The sequence below is a fragment of the Mobula birostris genome, chromosome 11, assembly GCF_030028105.1.
Source record: "Mobula birostris isolate sMobBir1 chromosome 11, sMobBir1.hap1, whole genome shotgun sequence".
NCBI classification, from domain to species: domain Eukaryota; kingdom Metazoa; phylum Chordata; class Chondrichthyes; order Myliobatiformes; family Myliobatidae; genus Mobula; species Mobula birostris.
In genome coordinates this window covers 68,947,354-68,972,103 of record NC_092380.1, presented here as the reverse complement: position 1 = coordinate 68,972,103, position 24,750 = coordinate 68,947,354, and the positions used below count along the sequence as shown (strand labels likewise).

The 24,750-nt window shown below is 42.5% G+C and overlaps 2 protein-coding genes across 4 annotated transcripts; both read left to right on the top strand.

Annotated features, from left to right (window-relative positions):
• Positions 1 to 439: 439 nt before the first annotated feature.
• Positions 440 to 14,486, top strand: LOC140205164 (ferritin, middle subunit). 3 transcript variants are annotated; one of them, XM_072272450.1, is made up of 3 exons: positions 440 to 688; positions 8,373 to 8,519; positions 14,248 to 14,486. In XM_072272450.1, exons 1-3 carry the CDS (start codon positions 521 to 523, stop codon positions 14,452 to 14,454), a joined length of 522 nt encoding a protein of 173 aa, XP_072128551.1. In that variant the 5' UTR covers positions 440 to 520; the 3' UTR covers positions 14,455 to 14,486. The 3 variants fall into 3 exon arrangements, with proteins under 3 accessions (XP_072128551.1, XP_072128552.1, XP_072128550.1); XM_072272451.1 differs by lacking the exon at positions 14,248 to 14,486 and adding an exon at positions 10,272 to 12,272 and having other exon boundaries at positions 440 to 598; XM_072272449.1 differs by lacking the exon at positions 14,248 to 14,486 and adding an exon at positions 10,272 to 12,272.
• A 521-nt stretch (positions 14,487 to 15,007) lies between these two features.
• On the top strand, positions 15,008 to 17,212 carry myod1 (myogenic differentiation 1). The gene is made up of 3 exons (XM_072272448.1): positions 15,008 to 15,531; positions 15,917 to 15,992; positions 16,517 to 17,212. The coding sequence occupies exons 1-3, from the start codon at positions 15,022 to 15,024 to the stop codon at positions 16,756 to 16,758; spliced, it is 828 nt and encodes a 275-aa protein (XP_072128549.1). The 5' UTR covers positions 15,008 to 15,021; the 3' UTR covers positions 16,759 to 17,212.
• The last annotated feature ends 7,538 nt before the right edge of the window (positions 17,213 to 24,750 follow it).

Sequence of the window (24,750 nt, the reverse complement as noted above, 5' to 3'; positions counted from 1 at the left end):
GTAGGGGGAGAAGACGGGAGTGGGGGTGACTAGAAGAATTGGATAAGCCCATGATAGAATGGCGGAGCAGATTCGATGGGCCGAATGGCCTACTTCTGCTCCTATATCTTATGGTCTTATGGTCCATTCCCCTATTGCTAAGCACAAGTTGTCAGAGACAGCTGTAGGCATGGGTTCTTTTTGTCTATCAATACTCCTTTACTTTGACTCTGTCAGGTTTGTCCCGTACAATCACAGAGATGTGTTCGACGGAACAGCTGATTGCACATGTCGTGTTAATGCATTTTAAACAACAATTGTAGTAAACATTGCGAAACGTGCGATCGACTTCAAAGCTGACATTCCCTCCTTCCCTGAATAGTTGCCCTGCATTCGCTGTCAATTTCACAGCTGACTGGTGATTGCTTCCATTTTTAAGCCTTCTTCCGGATGAACCTCGATTTGAACTGGAAGAAGAATTTCTCGAACTTGAACGGCCCAGAACTAGGCTGGTAGAACATTTCTCATTGCCTGTGTGCGAATGGCACAACCGAAGGGGAAACGGCTGAAAACATGCTTGCCCACCTGCACCTTTCACCAGCCCCTGTCCGGGAAGCAGGTGAAGCAGAACTATCCACTCAGTGTGGAAGAGGCAGTCTGCGGCCTCATCACTTTCTTCTACGAGGTGTCCTACCGGTTTCAGGCTCTGGTAAGGCAACAGGACCTCCGGCAGGACTTGGAACTGGGGGGACCCAGATATGTGAGCGGAGCAATGCCGTTAACTGCCGGGGGTGAAGCCGGCTCTGCACACTGTGGGAGGAAGAGATTTCCGCACTGGGACTTGTACTTCTGCGAGTGGCAGGGCTAGTTGGGAGCTGGGCGGAGGTTTTGCTTCTCCCCAGATGTCTGCTCTTTGCATTGTTGTCATGAGCTGTATTGTGTTACCAAGCTGTGGGGAACCTCAGTGCATCTTGTACTACGGGACTTTGCAAGAGGATGTTGGGTGCATTCTTATTTTTCCGTCCACGTCGCGTACACTGATAGTTCGAGAACGTGCCTTAGCTGCTAAGTAATGGCTTAAATTGCTGCATCTTGTAACTGACGCCTCCCCTCTGAGATAGTGGCAATAGATTCTTGCAATGGGACGTGGTTGATATCTCTTGGTACAGGTAAATATCTGTAACAAGAACTCCCATTAAAGGAGTGAAACTTTTAACCTAGCACGTTGAATAATATTTTTTTTTTAAATTTTAGTGAGTTAACCATTTTATTTTCTTAAAGTGAATACTCGGAAAGTAACACAATGCAGAACAGGTCCAACAGTTTCATGCCAATCAAGATACCCACCTAGGTATCTTTGCCCACATTTGGACCATTCCCTCTAAATTCCTCCTGTAGATGTACTTACTCAAGTGTCTCTTAAATATTGCTATTGCACCTGCTTCAACCACTTTCTCTGGCAGCTTATTCTATTTGCACCTTATCCTCTGTGTGAAGAAGTTGCCCCTCAATTCCTATTTTAAAATCTTTCCCCAGTCACCTTAAACCTGAGACCTCTAGTTTTGGATTCCCTTCCCCAGGGCAAAGCTGGGTGGTCATTTGCCTTATCAAAGCCCCTCATGATTTTATACACCTCTAAATGGCCATCCGTCAGTCTCTCTCAACTCAAGGAATAAAGTCTTAGACTTAAAGTGCACAGATAGAACTACTGTTTTGTATTGCATTTATTTCAATGCCCATTGTTTAACAGGCAAGGCTGTCAAACTGAGGGTGTGGATTGCCTCTAGGAACTGAGATGTGGCCTTAACAGAAATAAAGCTGAGTAAAGGGCAGGACAGGCAGCTCAATGTTTTGGATACCCGTGCATTATGGAATGACAGAGGAACAGGTAGGAATGGAGGGAGTATTGTGCTTTTGATAAGAGAGGACGTAACTGCAGTGCTTAGAGAGGATATTCTTGAGGATCATCTAACAAGACCATTTGGGTATAACTTAGAAGTAAGAAAGAGTTGATCATCTTGGTAGGGCTATCATATGCACCCCCCCCCAATAGTCAATAGAAGCTGGAGGGTCAGATATAGTAGGGAGGTGCTAGTGGGAGATACCGATTTTCCATTTTTGCCTGGGCCAATGAGAGTGCAAAGGGCCTAAAAGGGGAGGAGTTTGTTTGGTTCATTCAGGTATCCTCTGGATAGTTAAGAAAGCTCCTCAGGGTTGTTATCATGGGTGACTTAACTTCGCTAATATTGATTGGCACCTGATTAGTTCCAAGGGTTTAGATGGGGCAGAGTTTGTTAAGTGTGTCCAGGACGGATTCCTGTCACAGTATGTGGACAGGCTGACCAGGGGGAATGCCATACTAGATCTAGTACTAGGTAATGAACTGGGTCAGGTCACAGATCTCTCAGTGGGTGAGCATCTGGGGGACAGTGACCACCGCTCCCTGGCCTTTAGCATTGTCATGGAAAAGTATAGAATCAGAGAGCACAGGAAAATTTTTAATTGGGGAAAGGCAAATTATGAGGCTATAAGGCTAGAACTTGCGGGTGTGAATTGGGATGATGTTTTTGCAGGGAAATGTACTATGGACATGTGGTCGATGTTTAGAGATTTCTTGCGGGATGTTAGGGATAAATTTGTCCCGGTGAGGAAGATAAAGAATGGTAGGGTGAAGGAACCATGGGTGACAAGTGAGGTGGAAAATCTAGTCAGGTGGACAAGGCAGCATACATGAGGTTTAGGAAGCAAGGATCAGATGGGTCTATTGAGGAATATAGGGAAGCAAGAAAGGAGCTTAAGAAGGGGCTGAGAAGAGCAAGAAGGGGGCATGAGAAGGCCTTGGCAAGTAGGGTAAAGGAAAACCCCAAGGCAGTCTTCAATTATGTGAAGAAAAAAAGGATGACAGGAGTGAAGGTAGGACCGATTAGAGATAAGGGTGGGAAGATGTGCCTGGAGGCTGTGGAAGTGAGCGAGGTCATCAATGTATACTTCTCTTCGGTATTCACCAATGAGAGGGAACTTGATGATGGTGAGGACAATATGAGTGAGGTTGATGTTCTGGAGCATGTTGATATTAAGGGAGAGGAGGTTTTGGAGTTGTTAAAATACATTAGGATAGATAAGTCCCCGGGGCCTGACGGAATATTCCCCAGGCTGCTCCACGAGGCGAGAGAAGAGATTGCTGAGCCTCTGGCTAGGATCTTTATGTCCTCGTTGTCCACAGGAATGGTACCGGAGGATTGGAGGGAGGCGAATGTTGTCCCCTTGTTCAAAAAAGGTAGTAGGGATAGTCCGGGTAATTATAGACCAGTGAGTTTTACGTCTGTGGTGGGAAAGCTGTTGGAAAAGATTCTTAGCGACAGGATCTATAGGCATTTAGAGAATCATGGTCTGATCAGGGACAGTCAGCATGGCTTTGTGAAGGGCAGATCATGTCTAACAAGCCTGATAGAGTTCTTTGAGGAGGTGACCAGGCATATAGATGAGGGTAGTGCAGTGGATGTGATCTATATGGATTTTAGTAAGGCATTTGACAAGGTTCCACACGGTAGGCTTATTCAGAAAGTTAGAAGGCACGGGATCCAGGGAAATTTGGCCAAGTGGATTCAGAATTGGCTTGCCTGCAGAAAGCAGAGGGTGGTGGTGGAGGGAGTACATTCAGATTGGAGGATTGTGACTAGTGGTGTCCCACAAGGATCTGTTCTGGGACCTCTTTTCGTGATTTTTATTAACGACCTGGATGTGGGGGTAGAAGGGTGGGTTGGCAAGTTTGCAGACGACACAAAGGTTGGTGGTGTTGTAGATAGTGTAGAGGATTGTCAAAGATTGCAGAGAGACATTGACAGGATGCAGAAGTGGGCTGAGAAGTGGCAGATGGAGTTCAACCCAGAGAAGTGTGAGGTGGTACACTTTGGAAGGACAAACTCCCAGGCAGAGTACAAAGTAAATGGCAGGATACTTGGTAGTGTGGGGGAGCAGAGGGATCTCGGGGTACATGTCCATAGATCCCTGAAAGTTGCCTCACAGGGGGATAGGGTAGTTAAGAAAGCTTATGGGGTGTTAGCTTTCATAAGTCGAGGGATAGAGTTTAAGAGTCGTAATGTAATGATGCAGCTGTATAAAACTCTGGTTAGGCTACACTTGGAGTACTGTGTCCAATTCTGGTCACCTCAATATAGGAAGGATGTGGAAGCATTGGAAAGGGTACAGAGGAGATTTACCGGGATGCTGCCTGGTTTAGAGAGTATGGATTATGATCAGGGATTAAGGGAGCTAGGGCTTTACTCTTTGGAGAGAAGGAGGATGAGAGGAGACATGATAGATGTATATAAGATAATAAGAGGAATAGATAGAGTGGATAGCCAGCGCCTCTTTCCCAGGGCACCACTGCTCAATACAAGAGGACATGGCTTTAAGGTAAGGGGTGGGAAGTTCAAGGGGGATACTAGAGGAAGGTTTTTTACTCAGAGAGTGGTTGGTGCGTGGAATGCACTGCCTGAGTCAGTGGTGGAGGCAGATACACTAGTGAATTTTAAGAGACTACTAGACAGGTATATGGAGGAATTTAAGGTGGGGGCTTATATGGGAGGCAGGGTTTGAGGGTCAGCACCACATTGTGGGCTGAAGGGCCTGTACTGTGCTGTACTATTCTATGTTCTATGTTATATATTCAGCTGGGGTCGACTGGGCAGCTCTAGTTAAAAGCAAAGGAACAGTTGGCAAGTAGAAGGCTTTGATAAGGATCATATTGAGAACCCAGCAGCAGCATGTTCCTATGAGGGGATGGGTGGACTTACCAAGTTCAGGGAACCCTGTCTGATGAGAGATATCAAGGCTCTGGTCAAAAAACGGAAGGAAATGTTAATCGCTTTTAGGCACCAGGGTACAAATAACAACATGACCAGAGTTAAACATAGCCAGTGAACATTACAGAATATGTGTGCTGAATACAATTTTGAGTATGCTTCTAGAATCAATACAAGGAGCCTTTCCCAAAATAAATATGTATAATGTTACACACACAAAATGCTGAAGGAACTCAGCAGGTCAGGCAGCATCAATGGAAATGATTAGACCAGTCAATGTTTCGGGCCGAGACCCTTCATCTGTTTTGGCCTGAAACATGGACTGTTGTGTCCACTCATGTTAGCCATTTCAGTCCTGAGGAAAAAGCCTCTGGCTGTCCACACAACCAATGCCTCTCATCATCTTATACACCTCTATCGGGTCACCTCTCATCCTCCATCACTCCAAGGAGAAAGGGCCAAGTTCAGTCAACTCATTCTCATAAGGCATGCTGTCCAATCCAGGCAACATCCTTGTAAATCTCCTCTGCACTTTCGCTATAGTATCCATATCCTTCCTGTAATGAGGTGACCAGAACTGAACACAGTACTCCAAGGTCTTGTATAGCTGGAGCATTACTTCACGGCTCTTGAACTCAATCCCATGGTTGATGAAGGCCAACACACCATACGCCTCTTTAACAACACTGTCAATCTGAACAACGGCTTTGAGTATTCAATGGACATGGACCCCAAGATTTGCTGATCCTCCACACTGCCAAAAGTCTTACCATTACCTAGCTCCTAGTCAGTTAAGAAAATAGATATTCAGTATCAAATCAAACAAAGCATAAGAGACTGCAGGTTTTATAGGTCTGCGTGAATTAATAGAAACAAGGTAGAAAACAGAATGCCTATGCCTCCTTGAGAGAAGAATAATTTCACCAGATTCTGGTTCTTATCATGGTATCTGGACCTGGAAAAGTCTCATGTAGCTCAACAGTTTTAAAGAAAATGCAATCTGGATAGCTGAATGATGCATAAATAAGAAACAGAATATGCGTGAAATATTGCTGAGTCTATTGAACTGTATCGTCAGGGTTTCCTCCCACAGTCCAGAGTTGTACCGGTTGGTAGGTTAATTGGTCAGTGTAAATTGTCCCGTGATTAGACTAGGATTGAATTGGAGGATTGTTGGGTGGTGTAGCTTGTAGGGCTGGAAGAGCCTATTATCTCAATCAATAAACAAATATTAGGAGCTTTGAATTAGGAGGTAGAAGTTAAGAAAGTATTAAATCTGGATAAGTGAAATATTGTGAAGTCAATCAAACTGCACTCCAATAAGTGGTAGAACCAGAATGGGAGGTATAGATTAAGGAAAGGTCATTTGGAGAATGAATTTCAGGTTGTCTGCATTAGATAAATTCTACATCTTCCGATCCAATGTCACTTCTTTCTAAGTATTTGATTTTATTTTTACCTGTACAGTCATACCACCTCCTCTGCTTACCTGCCTGTGCTTTTGATGCAATGTGTATCCTTGCATACAGTAGGGGAGTCTAGGATGAGAGGGCATAGCCTCAGAATAGATGGACATCCAATTAGAATAGAGATGAGGATGAATTTCTTTAGCCAGCGGGTGATAAGCCTGTGAAATTTGTTGCTACAGGTGGCTGTGGAGGTCAAGTCTTTGGGTGTATTTAAGGCAAAGGGTTCTTGATTAGTCGGGGTGAGAAAGGTTACAGGGAGAAGGCAGGAGAATGGGGTTGAGAGGGAAATGGATCAGCAATGATGAAATGATGGAGCATACTTGATGGGCCGAATGGCCTAATTCTGTTTTTATGCCTTATGGTCTGAATTCTAGATGGTTAGATTAAGTCTTATTTAAAAATTAAACTTAATTGTTGATTCCTAGTGGAGAATTTATTATGTGTGTCCATCGTCAACGTCGATGAGGACCTCGATACCATTATGATGGTGTCAAGACTAGCGTGTGATTCGGATTTAAGTGAGGGGAAGTTGCGCAGCGTCAGCCTCACTCTGTCTTCCCAATTCCCACCTGGATCCAGTGGCAAGACAGAGTCGAGACAGCTGGAGATGGGACTAGGCGCAGTGGATGACCAGGACATTTTCTGTGTCTTGTCGTGCTCTGCACATTCCACGATGCTTGCAGAGACGGCCTTCTTGACCGTTGGATCTTCCATTGGTCTCGTCCGCTCAATCCGCTGGAGTCTGTCTTCACATGCTGGGATAGACAAATCCCTATCTCACCGAGGGTTTGAGACCCGTCAGCTACCCTCACCTGGTTTAGCCGGCTTGTCGAGGCCGTTGCCTGGGGTGTGGCCGCTGTTGCAAAGCAAACAGCTACGGGGAGCCACAGGTGAGAGCTGAGTGCCAGGTGGGGACCAAAGGTGGACTAACCGCCTTGAAAAGGACGCGATACGTTCCCCCACCAGAGGTGCTACCCCTCTCTGACACCCCATACACCCCAGAGAATTTATTATAGTCATTCCTATATAACTTAAACCTGAAACAACATTTAACAACAGGATCTCAGTGCTTCACAGTGTTGACCCGACCAACTTCAGGAAAGAAAACCTGTAAAAGTGGCAAAAGCTACAGTCATGGAGAAATATGTCACAGCTGAAGGAGTGGGCAATGGTAGAAGGTTTTCCATTGACATACAGATGAGTGACATGGAAAACACATTAATTATACATAGTTGAGAATGGAAGTCAGTAGAGTTCAACTAGGACAATGTCAGTTAGAGATTAGGTGGGGTTCTGATTTGAAAGTATTCTGTCATAATCTCACAGGTGGTAGAGTTGCATCATTGGCTTCTCAGCATGCATGTATGCCAAATGCCTGAACTCATGGTTCCCTTCAAATGGAGCAAAATTACAAATGCAGCTGCCCATCACCATTGCATTCTTCTCATAAATCATTCATTTCCATTGATAAAAATGGACTGTAGATTCACCATAGAAAGCATCCTATTCAGATTTATCACAGCTTGGTTTGCCAACTGTTCTGTAAATAGCCACAAGAAACTACAGAGAGTTGTGGTCACAGCTCAGCACATCATGGAAACCAGCTTCACCTCCATAGACTCTGGCTAACTTCTCACTGCCTCTGTAAAGCAGCCAGCATAATCAAAGATCCCACCCACACTGAGCATTCTTTCTCCCCTCTCCCATCAGACAGAAGATACAAGAGCCTTAAAGCACATACCAAGCTCAAAAACAGCTTCTAACCTGGGCTGTTATCAGATTTGAACATAAGATAGAATCTTGACCTCACAATCTACTGTACTTTGTTATGTTGTACTTTGCTTACCTGCACAGCACATTTTCTGTAGGTGTTGCACTGTATTCTATAATGTTATTGTTTTATCATGTACTACCTCAATGCACTGTGAAATTTGATCTGCATGAAAAGTATGCAAGACAAGCTTTTCACTGTATCTTGGTACATGTAACATTAATAACCCAATATAATAAAACCCACTTCAAGGCTCTGCTGGATAGCGAGGACACTTAAACTTTAGTTCAGCGACTGATTAATCCCCAGGGTATGTAATTTACGAACTGTTTCCTGCATTTAATTTAGATGGAGATCTTTGAACAAGATGATGTTGCTCTGCCCAGAGTTGCTGCCTATTTCCGTAAGATAACCCAAGAAGAGGAGAAGAATGCACAAACCTTACTTGACTACCAGACAGAGCGAGGAGGGCACTACTGCCCAAAAAATATTCAGGTACTGCCAAGTATTAAAGCTCCCTAAAGAAATCAACTGATAAAGCAGACAATGAGGAGTATGAGCAAATAAAACAGTCTCATGTAAATTTATCAGTTTGTCATATAATGGGACCTTTTATCAGTGAGTCAACCTACTCAATGTCATATGTAACTGTAGAATTTTCATTGGCCCTAAGTATCTGGTATCTAACATTAAATGAACATGATGAATTAAGAAAATAAATTGAATACATTGCATAATCAATTCACATCTGTAAGATTCCTGAGTTATTCCAGAAGTGCTAAGGGAAGTGGGTACGGCTCTTCAAAGGAGTAAAAGGAAACTTAAGGCTGAAAGGAAAGGGCCCATATAAAGGCAAAACTAGTACCGATCCTAGTGACTGAAAGAGATTCAAGGAAAAACAAAAAGTGCCAAAAAGGAATTACAAAAAGACAACATGTAATTAACACATGAGATGTGTCAAAACCAGCACAAATAAAGTTACAATAGAAAACAGAGGTTGATCACCAGTCATGAGGGTCCATTGCAATGGTAATGTTATAGCTAAAAATAAGGAACTTTTGATGGAGTTGAGTTATTATTTTAAGTCAACATTTATATTAAATGAAAAAAGGAAGCAGATATTGAATCAAGGTTGGGGACAATCAAAACATAATTTTAGAAAAATAACTATTGAAGTAAATATTGACACGAGAGAATGAAATCCCAGAACAGAATGGATTTCAGGCTAACATTTAAAAATAATTAGTGAAAGCACTGCAAATAACCTAACCATAAACTGGTAAAGTTTTGAGACCAATTGTGCACATTGTCAAACCAGTCATTAACAATGATGAAAGGAGGAAATCGTGGAAATGCAGACCTGTTAGCACATTTCTGTTCAGTGAAAATTAATGAACTTTATAATTAGGTTTGGTATGACTGAGCACCTTAATGCTGAATAGAAATGATAGATAGAACTTTTGCTGAGTTATATGGTTATACTGTGTAACTAAAATGTTCATATTAAATACCAAAATATTTAGGAAAAAAAATGTGACAAGTTAGCAATTTAATCAAGGACACAGACATTGTTCTGGGGGAAAAGGGGAAAAAAGTTGATTTCAGAATAATTTTGCTCCCAATATAATGACAATTAATGACCAGTGGTAGAGAAATTGCTGGGATCTGTAAACAGCGGTATATTAATAGGATACTTTGGAGATAATTATAAGGATGGACAGAGTTAACATTGAAGTATCCAAATTTACTGAAGAAACAGAATTACCTGTTGTTCTTTTCTGAAGGGTGCAAACAAGCTCCTTGGGGTAATGGATGAAGATATGGGAAATGGAAGGTATGGAGAATCCAAACGTTGTTAGAAAAACTAGAAAAGTGGGGTATTTTTAAATTGGAAGAGGTGAAAGGTGTTGCTATTGGAATCGCTATAAATTTACATACAGGCAATCAGAATCTATGGAGATTCCTGATGATCTATGGACTTAAAAAGGGAGAAATTACTATTGTACCAGAATATTTATTCATATATCAGAACGTGTAACTGTGGTCTGTACAGGCGGAAGTTCCCAAGACTTATGATACAGACATCCTCATAGTGAATTTCTACATTACTACTTGCGATCTTCCGCTTTTTTTTATTAGCGGAAACCGGAAAATTTCTAGAGTTTCATGCCTTTTCTTTCGAAGGTGAGTAGGCTAGAGGGAGGGTTTCCTGCAGATACCCGTTTTGATGCCAGTGTTCCCTTGCAGAAACCCCGATGCGAATCGGTGCGTAATATTCTCCAGGCGCTGGAGCTGACGTGCCACCAGTGGAAAACCGCGGCGTCCTTCCTGGAAGAACTCTATGCGCTGAGCAAAAGCCTTGCCGACCCTCATACTGCCAGCTTCGTCAAAAAGCGTCTACTTGTTCCCAAAATCGAACGGATCAAAGTGGCCGGCGACCTAATCACTAACGCCAACCGATTGGGCTGCAGTGATGATGGGGAGATGAGCTTTGGCGAGTACCTGATCGACCGTCTCCAGGAAGAATTGAAGCCTTCTGCCTGAATTGCTCAGCGGTTTTACTAATCTCCAAAGACCAAAGATCGGAACATTTCTAGTAACGTTGCAACGAGTTTTTTTTAACACGCCCCCTTTTCCGGTTGTATAGATACAGAGTCTTAAATCAAAACCGTATTCCTTTTTTTTAAATAAACTTCACTTAATAGTAATGAAAATGGATAAATCAGGTTGAATATCGATATTTCATACACGATCGATCTAATGGCATCTTTGTTGTTACTTGGAAAAATTAGAGCCATTGTCTAATCGTTCCAAACATCACGTTCCTTTTCTATTTAAGCACTAAAGGTCTTGTTTTCTTTATTATTATAGAAAATAGTGGAAATAAGAACCTAATTTTGTTTCAAACGCTGAAACATCCGTTTTACATAGTGTGTTTTTGTTCCCTACCCTGGTCCCAATAAAAACCGAACTGAGATTGTTTTCAGAAATCTAAGCGATGATTGTATGCGCCCCGGGGAATACCCCGGTAACTACTGCCGTTGTCCTGATGGATGACGACACGAAATGTTGACAGTTTACTTTCCCCAAGCTGCTGCTATACCTGCTGAGTTCTTTCTACAAATTGTTTGATACCCTCATAAAACCCCGGTATCCAGGACTGTTACTCATTCCTAAATTCGAATTCTGTTGCAGCGCAGTGTTAGAGCGGGACACGCCCCCTATAATTAGGTACATTTATCGGACTATTTATGAATGGTTTTCATGGTCCTACAGGAGAGACTGCAGGTACTGGAATCTGGAGCGGATTGGTTGTTGCTCTTGGTCCAGCAGTAATTCTCGGACCGTCCTTCTTCCCAGTACTTTTTACATATTTCCGTACTTCTGAGAACAAGCTGGTCGGTAGATAACTAATGCTTACACAGCGCTCTCTTTAAAAAATGAACTCCCTGTGTCCTGTTCTAGTTTAGATGAAACCAGGCTATACTCAATGGTAATAATAGATTTTTTTTTATTTTTTCGAGGACTACGCAAAAGACTTTTGCGGGGAGATTAAGTGACCCGGTTTACTCGGAAATGAAAGTCATGCACATTACTTGAAGGACATCATGGGCGGTCTGTTTTATTCTTTAATCGGGCTCGGGGCATGTCCTTATTTTTGCTGAAAATTTTGGTTTCCACTCCATCAAGTGTCTAAAGTTACGACATTTGATTTATAACACTCCATTCCCGACATATCCCGCTCAAAAAAAATTGGATTGCGGGAAATTTTTAATGTAGTAAGGTGCGATGTATGTTTAAAATCGGCGATTTCCCCTCCTCGGGACTGTGATCGCTTGCAAACTTACCCTGCTGTCCGTTCGTAGCATATATGTCAGAAGCAATTATTTATTCCTGGTGCAGCTCCGGTTGCATACACTTTTATTCCAACAAGACTGAAGATTTCGGAAACGAGTATTTTAAACTGCAGCTTTGTAATATTTTAAGAAATCAAAATATTTTATTAAGAAATGAACTTATTCATAAAACTGTTTGAAATCTGTTTTCTATTCTACAATTTAAAGTCTCTACAATTTAAAGTATTTTCATATCTTCCTTAACGCCCCATGGAGTGGTTTACAAATAATTTGTTGAATTGGTTCCTTTTTCTGTAAGGATAAGATTTGTTTGGTATGGATTCATATAGTTTTATACTGTTGCAATTTGTGTCACACATTTTCAATAAAATGCGTATATCTGAGTTCAGAACCGAATATAGTCGGGGAGATTGTATCACCAACTGGCATCTTCACATTACACACCTTTCGCTCGCTTTCAGTTAAGGTCGACTGAGTTCGTTTTCATAACATTTTCACGGTTGTCCGGCTCGCCGTTTGATCTGGTAAATATAATTCCCCTAATCACACACTGTGCACATTATTAGCAGTGAATGGATGCTTCAGTTAGAACTCAGTGAAGCTCTCCAGGCATGTTTGTCAATTACCGTCCACACTTCGTGTGATACAGTTACTCCGATCGGAGAACCCAGCTCATGCTAGTAATTTCTATTTACGTCAATTATAGATTTTAAAGTGAACCGTGCATACTCTAGTTAGCATTTTCAACCAGGTTAAGTCGCACGAAAGTTGTTTTCTCTCTTAAACAGGAGGTAAACATATTGGACGTTGATCACGGAAAGGAATTTGCATAATTCTAGCAAAAGAAAATTTCGCAGATTTTAACTGGTCTGAGATCGGTACTTGTTGGTGGCTGTTAGAATCTCAAGTACAGTGCGAAAACTGGAACGTACAGTGTGCATTTAAATCACAGGAACAAGGACACTCGGGAAATGAAAGGTCGATCCGAAGCTGAACTCAGAACAGACCACGTATTTACAAAATTGTTAAATTTCGACAAAGCTTTTAAAGAAAGCATTTCTTTATAGGAGACAGAGATTTGGCTGAGTTGGAAATTGTTGAATCTTATGTATGGGGGGGGGGGGGGGTAGCGGCCAAAATTTCGAATTAGTTTGTCCTATCAACTGCCGTCTAGTGCCGTGTCAGAGTCCCGTCGTTGGTCATCATTCACATTAGTTACCAGCCGAGATGGGGCCAAGACTCTCCTCATGTTTACTATAAAATATTCACAAAGTAACTGTGAAGTTTGAAACCGAATAAGAAACAAGAGCTGTCCGTTAGTAGGAACAGAATCCGATTCGCTGACAAGTAAAATGATAAAAAGGAAAATGACCTCATTCGAACCTTTCCACGGAAAGAGCGAGGCTGAGACTGGTCGGAAGGTGTACAACCATGCAGAATGAAAGAAATGCGAAAAAACGAATAGAATGGTGAACAGCAGTAGGCAATAATATCAGGGATATGTCTAAATTTACCAACAAAATAGTAAAATATATTTACGTTAAAATTAATCAATAACGAACATTTACAATTAAATACAGCATTCAAACCTCTCCCCCAGGAAACCGTTAACAGTTATTCTCGCAAATTAGTGTAGCTATGATGTCCTGTTGGGACGTTAAACTGTAACTGAAAACCGAATTTGTACACAACAGTGTGAGCACAGAATCCGTCATTGGACAGTTAACTCCATCTACCGGATTCTCCCGATACCTCTTGTGTCGTTGGGCACTGGAAGCAGTTCATTGGGAGCGGTATCACCATATCACGCATAAAGGAGAAAGATCGGGTCTGGCCGTACTGTGTGTGTGTGTGTGTGTGTGTGTGTGTGTGTGTGTGTGTGTGTGTGTGTGTGTGTGTGTGTGTGCGAGAGAGAGAGAGAGAGAGAGAGAGAGAGAGAGAGAGATCTGACCACTCGGACACAGTCCCCGGGAGGAGGGGATGGGGCTGATGGGAACCGGGGTTAGGATAGGGCGTCGTTCTGTCTTCATACCAAAGCTTAGTTCATTCACTTTATCCCGCTAGAAAATATTCTCATATGTGGGAAATATTGTCCCTGACCTTCACTTTACTATACACCTGCTTATATATGGATGTCAATGTTAAAAAAAAACATTTTGCAGAGTAATGGAAAATTACTTTCTCCGATCACAATCTACAATCTTGATTTTGCATTTAAAATTTAAATATTTTATATTGATTTTTATAAAGAGATCACCCCTTTCCAGAAGACTAAAGGGCAAGATTTTCAAAAATGGCTATTCTCTTTGGAGTTGTAGGTAAAACTCCGGTCTATACTAATGGAAGTATACTTTCTTGTTCTATAGAAAACTTCACAGCAAAGAATTCACCGCACCACTGTTACGATATCACAGAAAATACAAATCGGACAATGTATCCACGAAGTGTTTTTCATCTGCAACGATTATTTCACCTTCATTGCACAGGAAACACTCGTTCCATACGTTCGTTTAAATATTTTTCTTATTGAAATATCTCCAATCGCTTATTGCCTCGAACGTTCAACTCTTTAACGAAAATCATTCAAAAAATGTGACTATTTTGAAACTTTGTTGAGGAAAATAAAACGACGATTAAAATATTTAGAAAAAGGCTGGAGGTTAATCTCGCAGCAGTAATCTAAGATAGAGAGGCGCGGGACTGATTGGTAAAATCTTATTAAATAAGGCCTTACGAAAATTGCACTTGTCACCCTTCAAGTCGGAAGAGAAAGAAAGCTCTCGTTGAGAGGCTTTCCATCTAATAGTCTGACACCGATCCGACTGAAATTTGAAAGGTGAAACTGACCCTGCCGCAGAACCCGTCTGCCAATCACTAGCCCCCCGCCCCGGACCCTGAATGTGGCTGCGACCTCGCAGAGCCCTCGGATTGGCTGGTGGGAGAGCATGGGCGTTGAAATCATTACTCTCTGCAGCCCACAGAATTTGGAATAAATAGGGCTAATCTTTCCTTGGACTCAGCACAGGTGCCGAAGGGTACGCGCAATACAGCCAAAGGCAATAGTAATAAGTTAAGAAAGAAGAAACGAGAAAGAAACAAAGATTCTTAGAAAAGTTGAGTAGGATCTCGGCGCTGCCAGCATGGAGCTAACGGACACCTCTCTCTGTTCCTTCTCGTCTGCTGATGACTTCTATGACGATCCCTGCTTCTCCACTTCAGACATCCACTTTTTCGAGGATCTAGACCCCAGGCTGGTGCACGTCGGGCTGCTCAAAGCCGACCAGGTGCCGACCGAGGACGAGCACATTCGAGCACCCAGTGGACATCACCAAGCCGGTCGCTGCTTGCTTTGGGCTTGCAAGGCTTGCAAGAGGAAAACGACCAACGCCGACCGCAGGAAAGCGGCCACCATGAGAGAAAGGAGACGCCTCAGCAAAGTGAACGAGGCGTTTGAGACGCTCAAGAGGTGTACCTCCACCAACCCGAACCAGAGGCTACCCAAGGTGGAAATTCTCAGAAACGCCATCAGATACATCGAGAGCCTGCAGGCCCTCCTGAGAGAACAGGACGATAACTACTTCTCGGTCATGGATCAATACAGTGTGGATTCAGATGCCTCTAGCCCACGGTCCAACTGCTCGGATGGGATGGTAAGAAAGTTTTGACATAATATACACTTACGCATATGAGTATAGACAGTGTGGCGGAAGTAAAATGTATGTATACTATTGCATATGAATAGGTTATATTGTTTTACTAAAGGATTTCCAGTATTATATGTAAAGCTAAGTATTGTGGATGGGTAATATTGCAGAAAAGATGGAAAGGTCACTGAACTCCTTGAATCTTAGAATGAGGTGCAATATTTGGGCGACGTATTCACAACGTCTTTTTTGTTTGTGTAAAACCAAGTATGATGATGGCACTGCTTTAAGCGTAAACCCTCAGCCGATGCAAACCCTTTCTATCACACACAAACGCCAGCTGGCAGGTCTGTGACTGGGCCTCACTACTTCTCGTATTTTGACTTTACAGCTGGATTGCAGCGGTCCCGCGTGCAGCCGGAGACGCAGCAACTATGACAACAACTACTTCTCAGATTCGCCAAACGGTGAGTGAATGTTTATTCGCACCAAGCAAAGAGCACAGCGGGATCCCATCCTGGGAAAGGATGGACCTAAATTTCACAGTAGCCACGTCCAGCCAAATGTTCACTGTAGATCTTTCAACTAACCAGCGGATCGATTCGTACTTCCGTGTAGTAATACCGAGAAAATGCATTAAAGTCATTTATAGGGAGAAATTATGCGAAGCGGTGACAATATGAAAGTTCTGGTTATTATTATGGAACGACAAGATGAAAAAATAACCATCGTGCTTTCTTTATAAATTGTTGATATTTGAGAACTGTGCCCACCTTGTTACTATGGTTGTACCTTTTTAGTTGAAACAGAGACCACTCTATCAAGCTTTAGATAGATGTTCTCTTCTTCATCAGTTGAAAACTGGCAATAGTTAATTCAATTTGTATTTTCTAATTACCGGATATTTCTAGAGCACATTGTCGTTATTAAGGTTATTTCTATCCGACCGTAGAGCTGTTTACTATATCATTGTAATGTGCATTATGTTTAGATTCGAAAAGTGGTAAAAGTTCCGTTATCTCAAGCCTGGATTGTCTTTCCAACATCGTCGAGAGAATTTCCACTGACCGGCCGACTTGTCCGGTAATGATGGTTCCAGATGCCGCTCTGGGCAGTCCTTCGTCTCCCCGGGAAGGAGCTACTTTGAACGACCCCTCAGCCATGATCCCATCGCCGGACAACTGCACTGGCACCGAGATCCCGACTGACAACCCTATCTACCAGGTCTTATAACGGCTAAGGTTAAGCGCCAGTCCCGTCTGTGCCCTGGTGGAAATGACTGAATCGAAGAAAACAAAAACGAGACGGTACTCAGTCACTGGGATTGGTTGACAGCTAAAGGGTAAAGCCTTCCAAGAATAGACCATTTCCTGATCCCCCCGAGATCGCGAATTCCCAACTACATGTAGTACAATCTAAACAATCACCATAATTAACACTTGTCTGGGTTCAGTTACAATTGTTGCTTTTTCGTCCATCTTCTTTAAATGCATCCCAAGTAAAAGATGATACAACACCTAATGTGGACCACTTTTTGTACGACGTTGTGTATAATTGTATATAAGAGTTGCCTTCTGCCAATCCATTAAAATATTTAATGTCGCTTGTTTATAGAAATGCCTGGTTTGATGTGCCAAACTAAATTTATATATTTATATATATTATATATTATCAGTGTGAATGCAAAGACTGTTTCAAGAATTACAAAATAAAAATGTATTTATAAAAATGTTTTCTTTTTTCTGCACTGATTCTAATTCATACTCATGACAGCCGTTTATAGCGAAGCGGGAGTCAGTTCTCTGTTAGCAGTTTAATACTGCATAACAAGGAATTAATTGCGGGTAGAGATTTTGCATCGAGTTGTCATCTTGTTCACTGCCTCTGAGTGACAACTTCAGGGTAGCACAATTTGGAAACTAATTCTTAGAGAAAGTTGCACTTTAGATAAGTTCCTTTGGCATTCTTCTGCTGCTCTGGCCAACACTAAATCAACACATCATTTAAAAAAAACATTTGCCTACAAGGTGGCATTTCAATAATAATTTGTTGGCAGAACCTTCCCGTAAATGCCTCCCAGTTTGGCAAGTAACAATGGTCTCCAGAGACCACCGACAGCAGCAGGAATTCATCAGGTCCAAGGCCGCTGAAATGCGCTTTGCAGGGAGGAATGGACGTGTGAAGGAATAAGATCCTTAACTATTAAGGATCCAAAATAATCGAATTTGATTGTTGTTCCGAGCAGGCCGAGGTTCACTTTATTCCATCCCAAACGGTTCTGTACAAACCTAGGGTAAAACAAGGCACAAACCTTGTGCGAAGGTGCTTTGGTCAACAAAATAATTTAGAAATTTTAATCAATTTCATAGGGAGAAATTAATTAGTATCATTTATAAATGTGGGGCATGAATGCAGTTCCAAACAACCAAGCCATTTGTTAAATTGTTCGATCAAAGAAGGATCCGAAAAAAATGTAAATTCTGATTGTGCTATTAATCTCCACACTGTAGAATACTCATCGTTCTTAAGGCACCGAGAATTCGCCCTCCCGAGACAAATACGCGAGCAACAAATTCAAAACCCGTTTAAGAAATCGCAGTCACAGACTTATTTTATGCCTCTCTATAGGGCCAGATTTGTACAAATGATCTCCCGTGATTTCTTAGCACTGAACAAATTTTAAACTACATTTAGTGGAGGTTGTAGGTCCAGTCGTGAATATTAGTAGCCCTGGTATGAATTATATATACGACTATTATCCGTGAACATTATCATTGATAGACAATGGAAATACAGTACTCAGAAAGTCCAAATGTCAGGACAAGTCGGTGACAAATCTTTATAAGTTTAATTCAACAACTACTGAATCGTGACTTGACACGGATCACATATAATCATGCCGTGTTTTATATGTACTTTAAACAGTTCAGAGAAACTATAATCCTCCCGATTTGGTACACATTTTCAATTCTAAACTGCGCTAACATTTCCACATCCAGGATCCTCTTTGAAGATCTGATGGCAAGGAAGGCTTAAACCCAAAAGTTCCTCCAGTCACGAACTGCACACATATACACTTACTTAGTGGCCACTTTTATGTGGGAAAAGGGTGGAACACCCTGTGGTCTTCTGCTGCTGTAGCCCATCCACTTCAAGGTTGGACTTGAGCATCCAGAAATGCTCTCTGCACACCACAGTTGGAACATGTGATTATTTGAATTACTGTCATCTTCCTCTCAGCTTGAACAAGTCTGGCCATTCTCTTCTGACCTTAACACCTTATATTCCGTCTGGGTAGCCTCCAACCTCATGGTATGAACATTGACTTCTCAAACTTCTGCTAATGCCCCACCTCCCCCTCGTACCCCATCCGTTATTTATTTATATACACACATTCTTTCTCTCTCTCTCTCTCTCCTTTTTCTCCCTCTGTCCCTCTGACTATACACCTTGCCCATTCTCTGGGTTTTCCCCCCTCCCCCTTTTCCTTCTCCCTGGGCCTCCTGTCCCATGACCCTCTCATATCCCTTTTGCCAATCACCTGTCCAGCTCTTGGCTCCATCCCTCCCCCTCCTGTCTTCTCCTATCATTTTGGATCTCCTCCTCCCCCTCCCACTTTCAAATCTCTTACTAGCTCTTCCTTCAGTTAGTCCTGACGAAGGGTCTTGGCCCGAAACGTCGACTGTACCTCTTCCTAGAGATGCTGCCTGGCCTGCTGCGTTCACCAGCAACTTTGATGTGGGTTGCTCTTCTGACCTCTCTCATTAGCAAGGCATTTCACCCACAGAACTACAGCCCACTGGATGTTTTTTTCCCCTTGCAATTCTTTGTAAATTCTAGAAATCAGCAGTGATCCTATGAGATCAGCAGTTTCTGATACTCAAACCACCCCATCTGGCATCAAGAATCATTCCCGTGGTCAAAGTCACTTAGATCACATTTCTTCCCCATTCTGATGTTTGATCTGAACAACAACTGAACCTCTTAACTATGTCTGCATGCTTTATGCATTGAGTTGCTGCCACAAAATTAGCTGATTATATATTTGCAATAACAAGGTGTACAGGCCATTAAGTGTATACTTACAATCTCATACACACTACACCCCTCCCATTTTCTCTGCAAATATACAAGGTTATATACAAGGTTATTCTACATCTGGAACTCTGAACTGAATACTGAGCTTTTTGGCTTACAGTTCTATAAATCTGTTTCCAAGGTGACACAGGTCTTGTTCCTAACCAAGGTAATCATCTTTCCCCAAAACTTTGGAAAAAAGTTCTTACCATGGATCTCTGACCAGAAAAGTTAATTCCATTTCTCTTTCTACAGATTCTGTCTGACTTGCCGGTATTTTCAGTTTTTATTTCTGATTTCCAGAATCTGGAGGTGTTTGACCTCTATCAGATGCGAAGGTCCAGTTGTGTCCCCATCACATCTGATCCACCACAAGGTGGGAAGGCTTGTTGAGACTGTGGCTCAAATCAGGGAAACTGGAGTGGTCAAAACTCAAATGAGATAATCAAGAGGAACAGAGGTCTCAAAGCAACACCTTGGCAACAATATTCTCTTCCAACTCTATGGCACTGATGAATGGTCTTCGTGAACTCCTGCAGACAGCCCCATCAGGCCAATGCCAAGACAGGAGAAATAGTTTCTTTTTTTTAAGCGATAGAAATTCAAGTCCTAGCTGCTACTGCAGCAACAAAGGTCTAGCAATGAATTGCATCATTGTAGTCGGCACCATCAGGTTAAAATGGTTGGCTACTGGGAAATTCCGTTTTTAGTTGATGGAGTGGAGGTGCCTGCCAAAATGCTTCCCCCCTTTATATTGAGTGTCACCAATGCGGCGGGGGGAGGGGAGGGAAACCACGTCAGGAGCAACGGATACAGTAGACAACCCCAAAAGATTCACAGGTGAAGTACTGCCTGAACTGGAAGGACTGTAAAACTTTGGTCGATTGCAGGGCTACGTGCCAGGAGGGAGATTAGTGGGGAGGGACAAATGGACAAGGGAATCACGGAAGGTGTGATTCCTGTGAAAGGTGCAGATGGGGAGGAAGGTAAAGAAGTGTTTGGTGATAGGATCCCCTTGAAGGTGGCGGAAGTTGCAGAGAGTGATGTGTTGATTGTGGAGGCTCATGGGGTTGTAGGTGGGGACAAGAGGAACTCTGTTAAGGTGGTGGGAAGATGGGGTGAGCACAGGTATCCAGGAAATGGAGGAAATGCAAGTGAGGGCAGCATCAATGGTGGAGGAAGAGAGCATTTCTGATGTCCTGGAAAGGAAAGCTTCATCCTGGAACAGATGCTGCTGAGACAAAGGAACTAAGATAAGGGGAACCTATGGTTAGCCCTTGAGTCTTGAGAAAATGGGAGGTGCCAAAGGAGAATTGTTGAGGGTGAGGAGAAGTTCTGCAAGAAAGAGGATAGTGGTGGTGGACAAGAATTGGTTGTGTTTTTTGTTGAGAAAGAAGCAGCTAACTTTAAGGCCTTCTTGGTGCAGAATAGAAGTGCATAGGGAATGGATATCCATAGTGAAAATGAGGCAGTCAGGGCCTGTGAATTGAAAGTTATTGAAGAGATCAAGAGCATGTGAAATGCCGTGAATGTAGGTAGTCATATCTGTTGGCATGGCGTGTGCCAATGCTTTCCTGCAGAAGCACTACCTGGTCCTAGACCATATATCAACCTCCCTGTGAACACATTGAGGTAAAGAGCAGAAATCAAATCTGCGGCCTGAAGGATGAAGTCTTGCGGTACCTCCCATCACTTACTGTAAGTCTGGTGAATCTTGGCAGGAAGGCCGGGCCGGGGTGTTCTCTGAGGTTTCTGACTGTCAGGGGATGGACTTGGTGGGAAATCAGTTATTTTGTCTCAGAGCATGTTTTCAAGGACATACATTTTTGAACAGCACCTTCCACCATCGTGCATGTGGGCCCTCAACTGTTGCGAAATAAGTATAAATATCTAGAGGACGTTCTTTCAATCACATGCTTATATTTTGCAGATAGAATATCATGTTGTTGCACATGCCATAGCTGCAGCTTCGCTCACTGACATATTGTAATCAATCTTCTTCAAAATGGAACTGAGATGCTAAACAGCCGAACAGTGAAAAAATAAAAACAGAAAATGTTGTTAAAACTCAGCAGGATGGGCATCACCAGCACCAGCTTACCCCCACCATTAACGATGTACGGTATATAGAGAAAGGTGCCAGAAAAAGGCCAGTAACATCCTGAAGGATCCCTCCCACTCTGCTCATGTACTGTCTGTCCCACTCCCATTAGGGAGAAGGCTGCCAAGTATCCATGCCAGGAAAGACTCAAAAACAGTTACTTTCCCAAAGCAGTAAGGCTTATTAACACTTCCATCCACTAACTCTACCACTAGTTTATCATTTCCTGTCAGCCTAGTTTCACTTTATGGACATACGTGGGATAGCTTATATAAACAGAGTGATTGTATTTACATTTATTGTGTTTTTATTATTATTATTATTGTGTTCTTTATCTTTTGTGGGTTTTTTTGTGAGGCATCGGATCTGAAGTAACAATTATTTTGTTCTCCTTTACACATGAGGGTTCTTTGAGGTTGTCATAGCTGGAGGAGGTAGTGGGGATAAGCTCTCAACAATTATGCTATGCTCCCAATGACATGCATCTCAGATAGCCTCTGACAACCAAGTCCAGCTGCTGGCCATCACATGTGGTTTAGCGACTAAGCTGGTGGAGCCACTTCTACTGACAGGAGAAGGGGAAAAGGCAGGTTATTGATGTCTTTAAACCAGATGGTTCAGGCAGATGGGGCTTGTCAGCCGTGGTTGCCAGCTCATCTAGGAGAAGGAAGGCTCTGATCTCAAACCTCTGCAGCCTTGCAGCTATACCCACTCATTGGAAAGGCTCAGGAGTAAACCCCAAGGAAAAATCTGGAGCTGGAGTCCCTAAGGCAGTCCTACATTGAGTCCAACACTAAGTGGCAACTCCTGTGATGCTGCTTGTGCCAAACTGTGTTGGTCTCTGCCATTCCTTTGGATTGATCAGCTACATGGAGAGGGGGACCATGCTGCATGGGCAACAGCTTGCTCTTGCTTCCCTAGACAGCTAGGTTGACATCCATGTTCAACCCTGGTCAATGGAGGGCCTATTCTAAGACTGAAAATTAACATTAAACAATCTTGAATCTTTGTTTGTGATATAAAATAACTTGATTTCTAAGCACTATCCCTGGAAGAAAGAAGAGTTAACCTCTTACATCAACTATCCTCTTTCACAAACTTTTATCCTGATGAAAGGTCAATGAGCTGAAAACATCTGTTCTTCCCTTTACAAATGCTGCCTGACTTGCTATGTTCATCCAACATGTTCTGCTTTTAAATATCTGTAACATGGTCTACTTTTAAATAAAGTCTTATTGGGTATCAACTCATCTTCAAAAAAAGAAAATGGAGAAGGTTCCATGCCTTCTTTATTCAGCAGTATTATGTAAGTGAATCTCTCATTATTCCCCTACAATTGAAGAATACTTTAGTTGCTAAATATCATTCCAAAGTAATCAATCATAAAATATAACATGACACTTCTAACATGACTAGAGAGAATACAATGAAGTTCATCAAGGTGACAACAATCTCATCTCTTGCCCCACGCAATAATCTGGGGGGGAAAAAATCACAAAAGAACCATGGGCATCCACTTTAATGTTTTTTAAGAGACCGCACAGTGTATCTTGAAATATGTTAGCAAATTAGCACAATCCACACTGTTATCCCCATCCTCACATCCTTCTCCTTAGTAAATACAATTGCAAACTACTCATTTAGGAATTCACCACATCCTCCAGCTCTAAGCACATGTACCCTCCTTTATCCTCAAGTGGTCCTATCCCCTCCCTAGTTATCCTCTTGCTCTTGATGCATTTATAAAATGTCTTGAGATTCTGTTGAAATCCTACTTGACAAGGCCTTTTCATGGCCCCTCCTTGCCTTCCTGGTTTTCTTCTTGAATTCTTTTCTGGCTTCTTAATAATCCTTAAGAGCTGTTTGGTATCAGTTTTCTAAACCTTACACATGCTTTCTTTTCTTTCTTGAACTGAACGAGTATTTTGCATCAGTCTTCACTGAGGAAGACATCAGCAGTATACCAGACACTCAAGGGTGGCAGGGAAGAGAAGTGTGCGCAGTCACAATTACGACAGAGAAAGTACTCAGGAAGCTGAATAGTCTAACGGTAGATAAATCTCCCGGACCAGATGGAGTACACCTGCGTGTTCTGAAGGAAGTAGCTGTGGAGATTGCGGAGGCATTAGCGATGATCTTTCAAAAGCTGATAGATTCTGGCATGGTTCCGGAGGACTGGAAGATTGCAAATGTCACTCCGCTATTTAAGAAGGGGACAAGGAAGCAAAAAGGAAATTATAGACCTGTTAGCTTGACATCGGTGGTTGGAAAGTTGTTGGAGTCGATTGTCAAGGATGAGGTTACGGAGTACCTGGAGGCATATGACAAGATAGGCAGAACTCAGCATGGTTTCCTTAAAGGAAAATCCTGCCTGACAAACCTATTACAATTTTTTGAGGAAATTACCAGTAGGCTAGACAAGGGAGATGCAATGGATGTTGTATATTTGGATTTTCAGAAGGCCGTTGACAAGGTGCCACACATGAGGCTACTTAACAAGATAAGAGCCCATGGAATTACGGGAAAGTTACATATGTGGATAGAGCATTGGCTGATTGGCAGAAAACAGAGAGTGGGAATAAAGGGATCCTATTCTGGCTGGCTGCCGGTTACCAGTCGTGTTCCACAGGGGTCCGTGTTGGGGCCACTTCTTTTTACGTTGTACATCAACGATTTGGATTATGGGATAGATGGCTTTGTGGCTAAGTTTGCTGATGATACGAAGATAGGTGGATAGATTGGAAGAATGGGCAAAGAAGTGGCAAATGAAATACAATGTTGGAAAGTGTATGGTTATGCACTTTGGCAGAAGAAATAAACGAGCAGACTATTATTTAAATGGGGAGAGAATTCAAAGTTCTGAGATGCAATGGGACTTGGGAGTCCTCGTGCAGGATACACTTAAGGTTAACCTCCAGGCTGAGTCGGTGGTGAAGAAGGCGAATGCAATTTTGGTGTTCATTTCTAGAGGTATAGAGTATAGGAACAGGGATGTGATGTTGAGGCTCTATAAGGTGCTAGTGTGAGACCTCACTTGGAGTACTCTG

Excerpts from the sequence above, each read along its gene's own strand:
- LOC140205164 (XM_072272449.1), top strand. The coding sequence starts at position 521 with ATGGCACAACCGAAGGGGAAACGGCTGAAAACATGCTTGCCCACCTGC. Across the intron at positions 689-8,372 it reads CCTACCGGTTTCAGGCTCTG|ATGGAGATCTTTGAACAAGA; the intron begins GTAAGGCAACAG and ends CATTTAATTTAG. Across the intron at positions 8,520-10,271 it reads ACTGCCCAAAAAATATTCAG|AAACCCCGATGCGAATCGGT; the intron begins GTACTGCCAAGT and ends GTTCCCTTGCAG.
- myod1 (XM_072272448.1), top strand. The coding sequence starts at position 15,022 with ATGGAGCTAACGGACACCTCTCTCTGTTCCTTCTCGTCTGCTGATGAC. Across the intron at positions 15,532-15,916 it reads CCAACTGCTCGGATGGGATG|CTGGATTGCAGCGGTCCCGC; the intron begins GTAAGAAAGTTT and ends TTGACTTTACAG. Across the intron at positions 15,993-16,516 it reads CTTCTCAGATTCGCCAAACG|ATTCGAAAAGTGGTAAAAGT; the intron begins GTGAGTGAATGT and ends CATTATGTTTAG.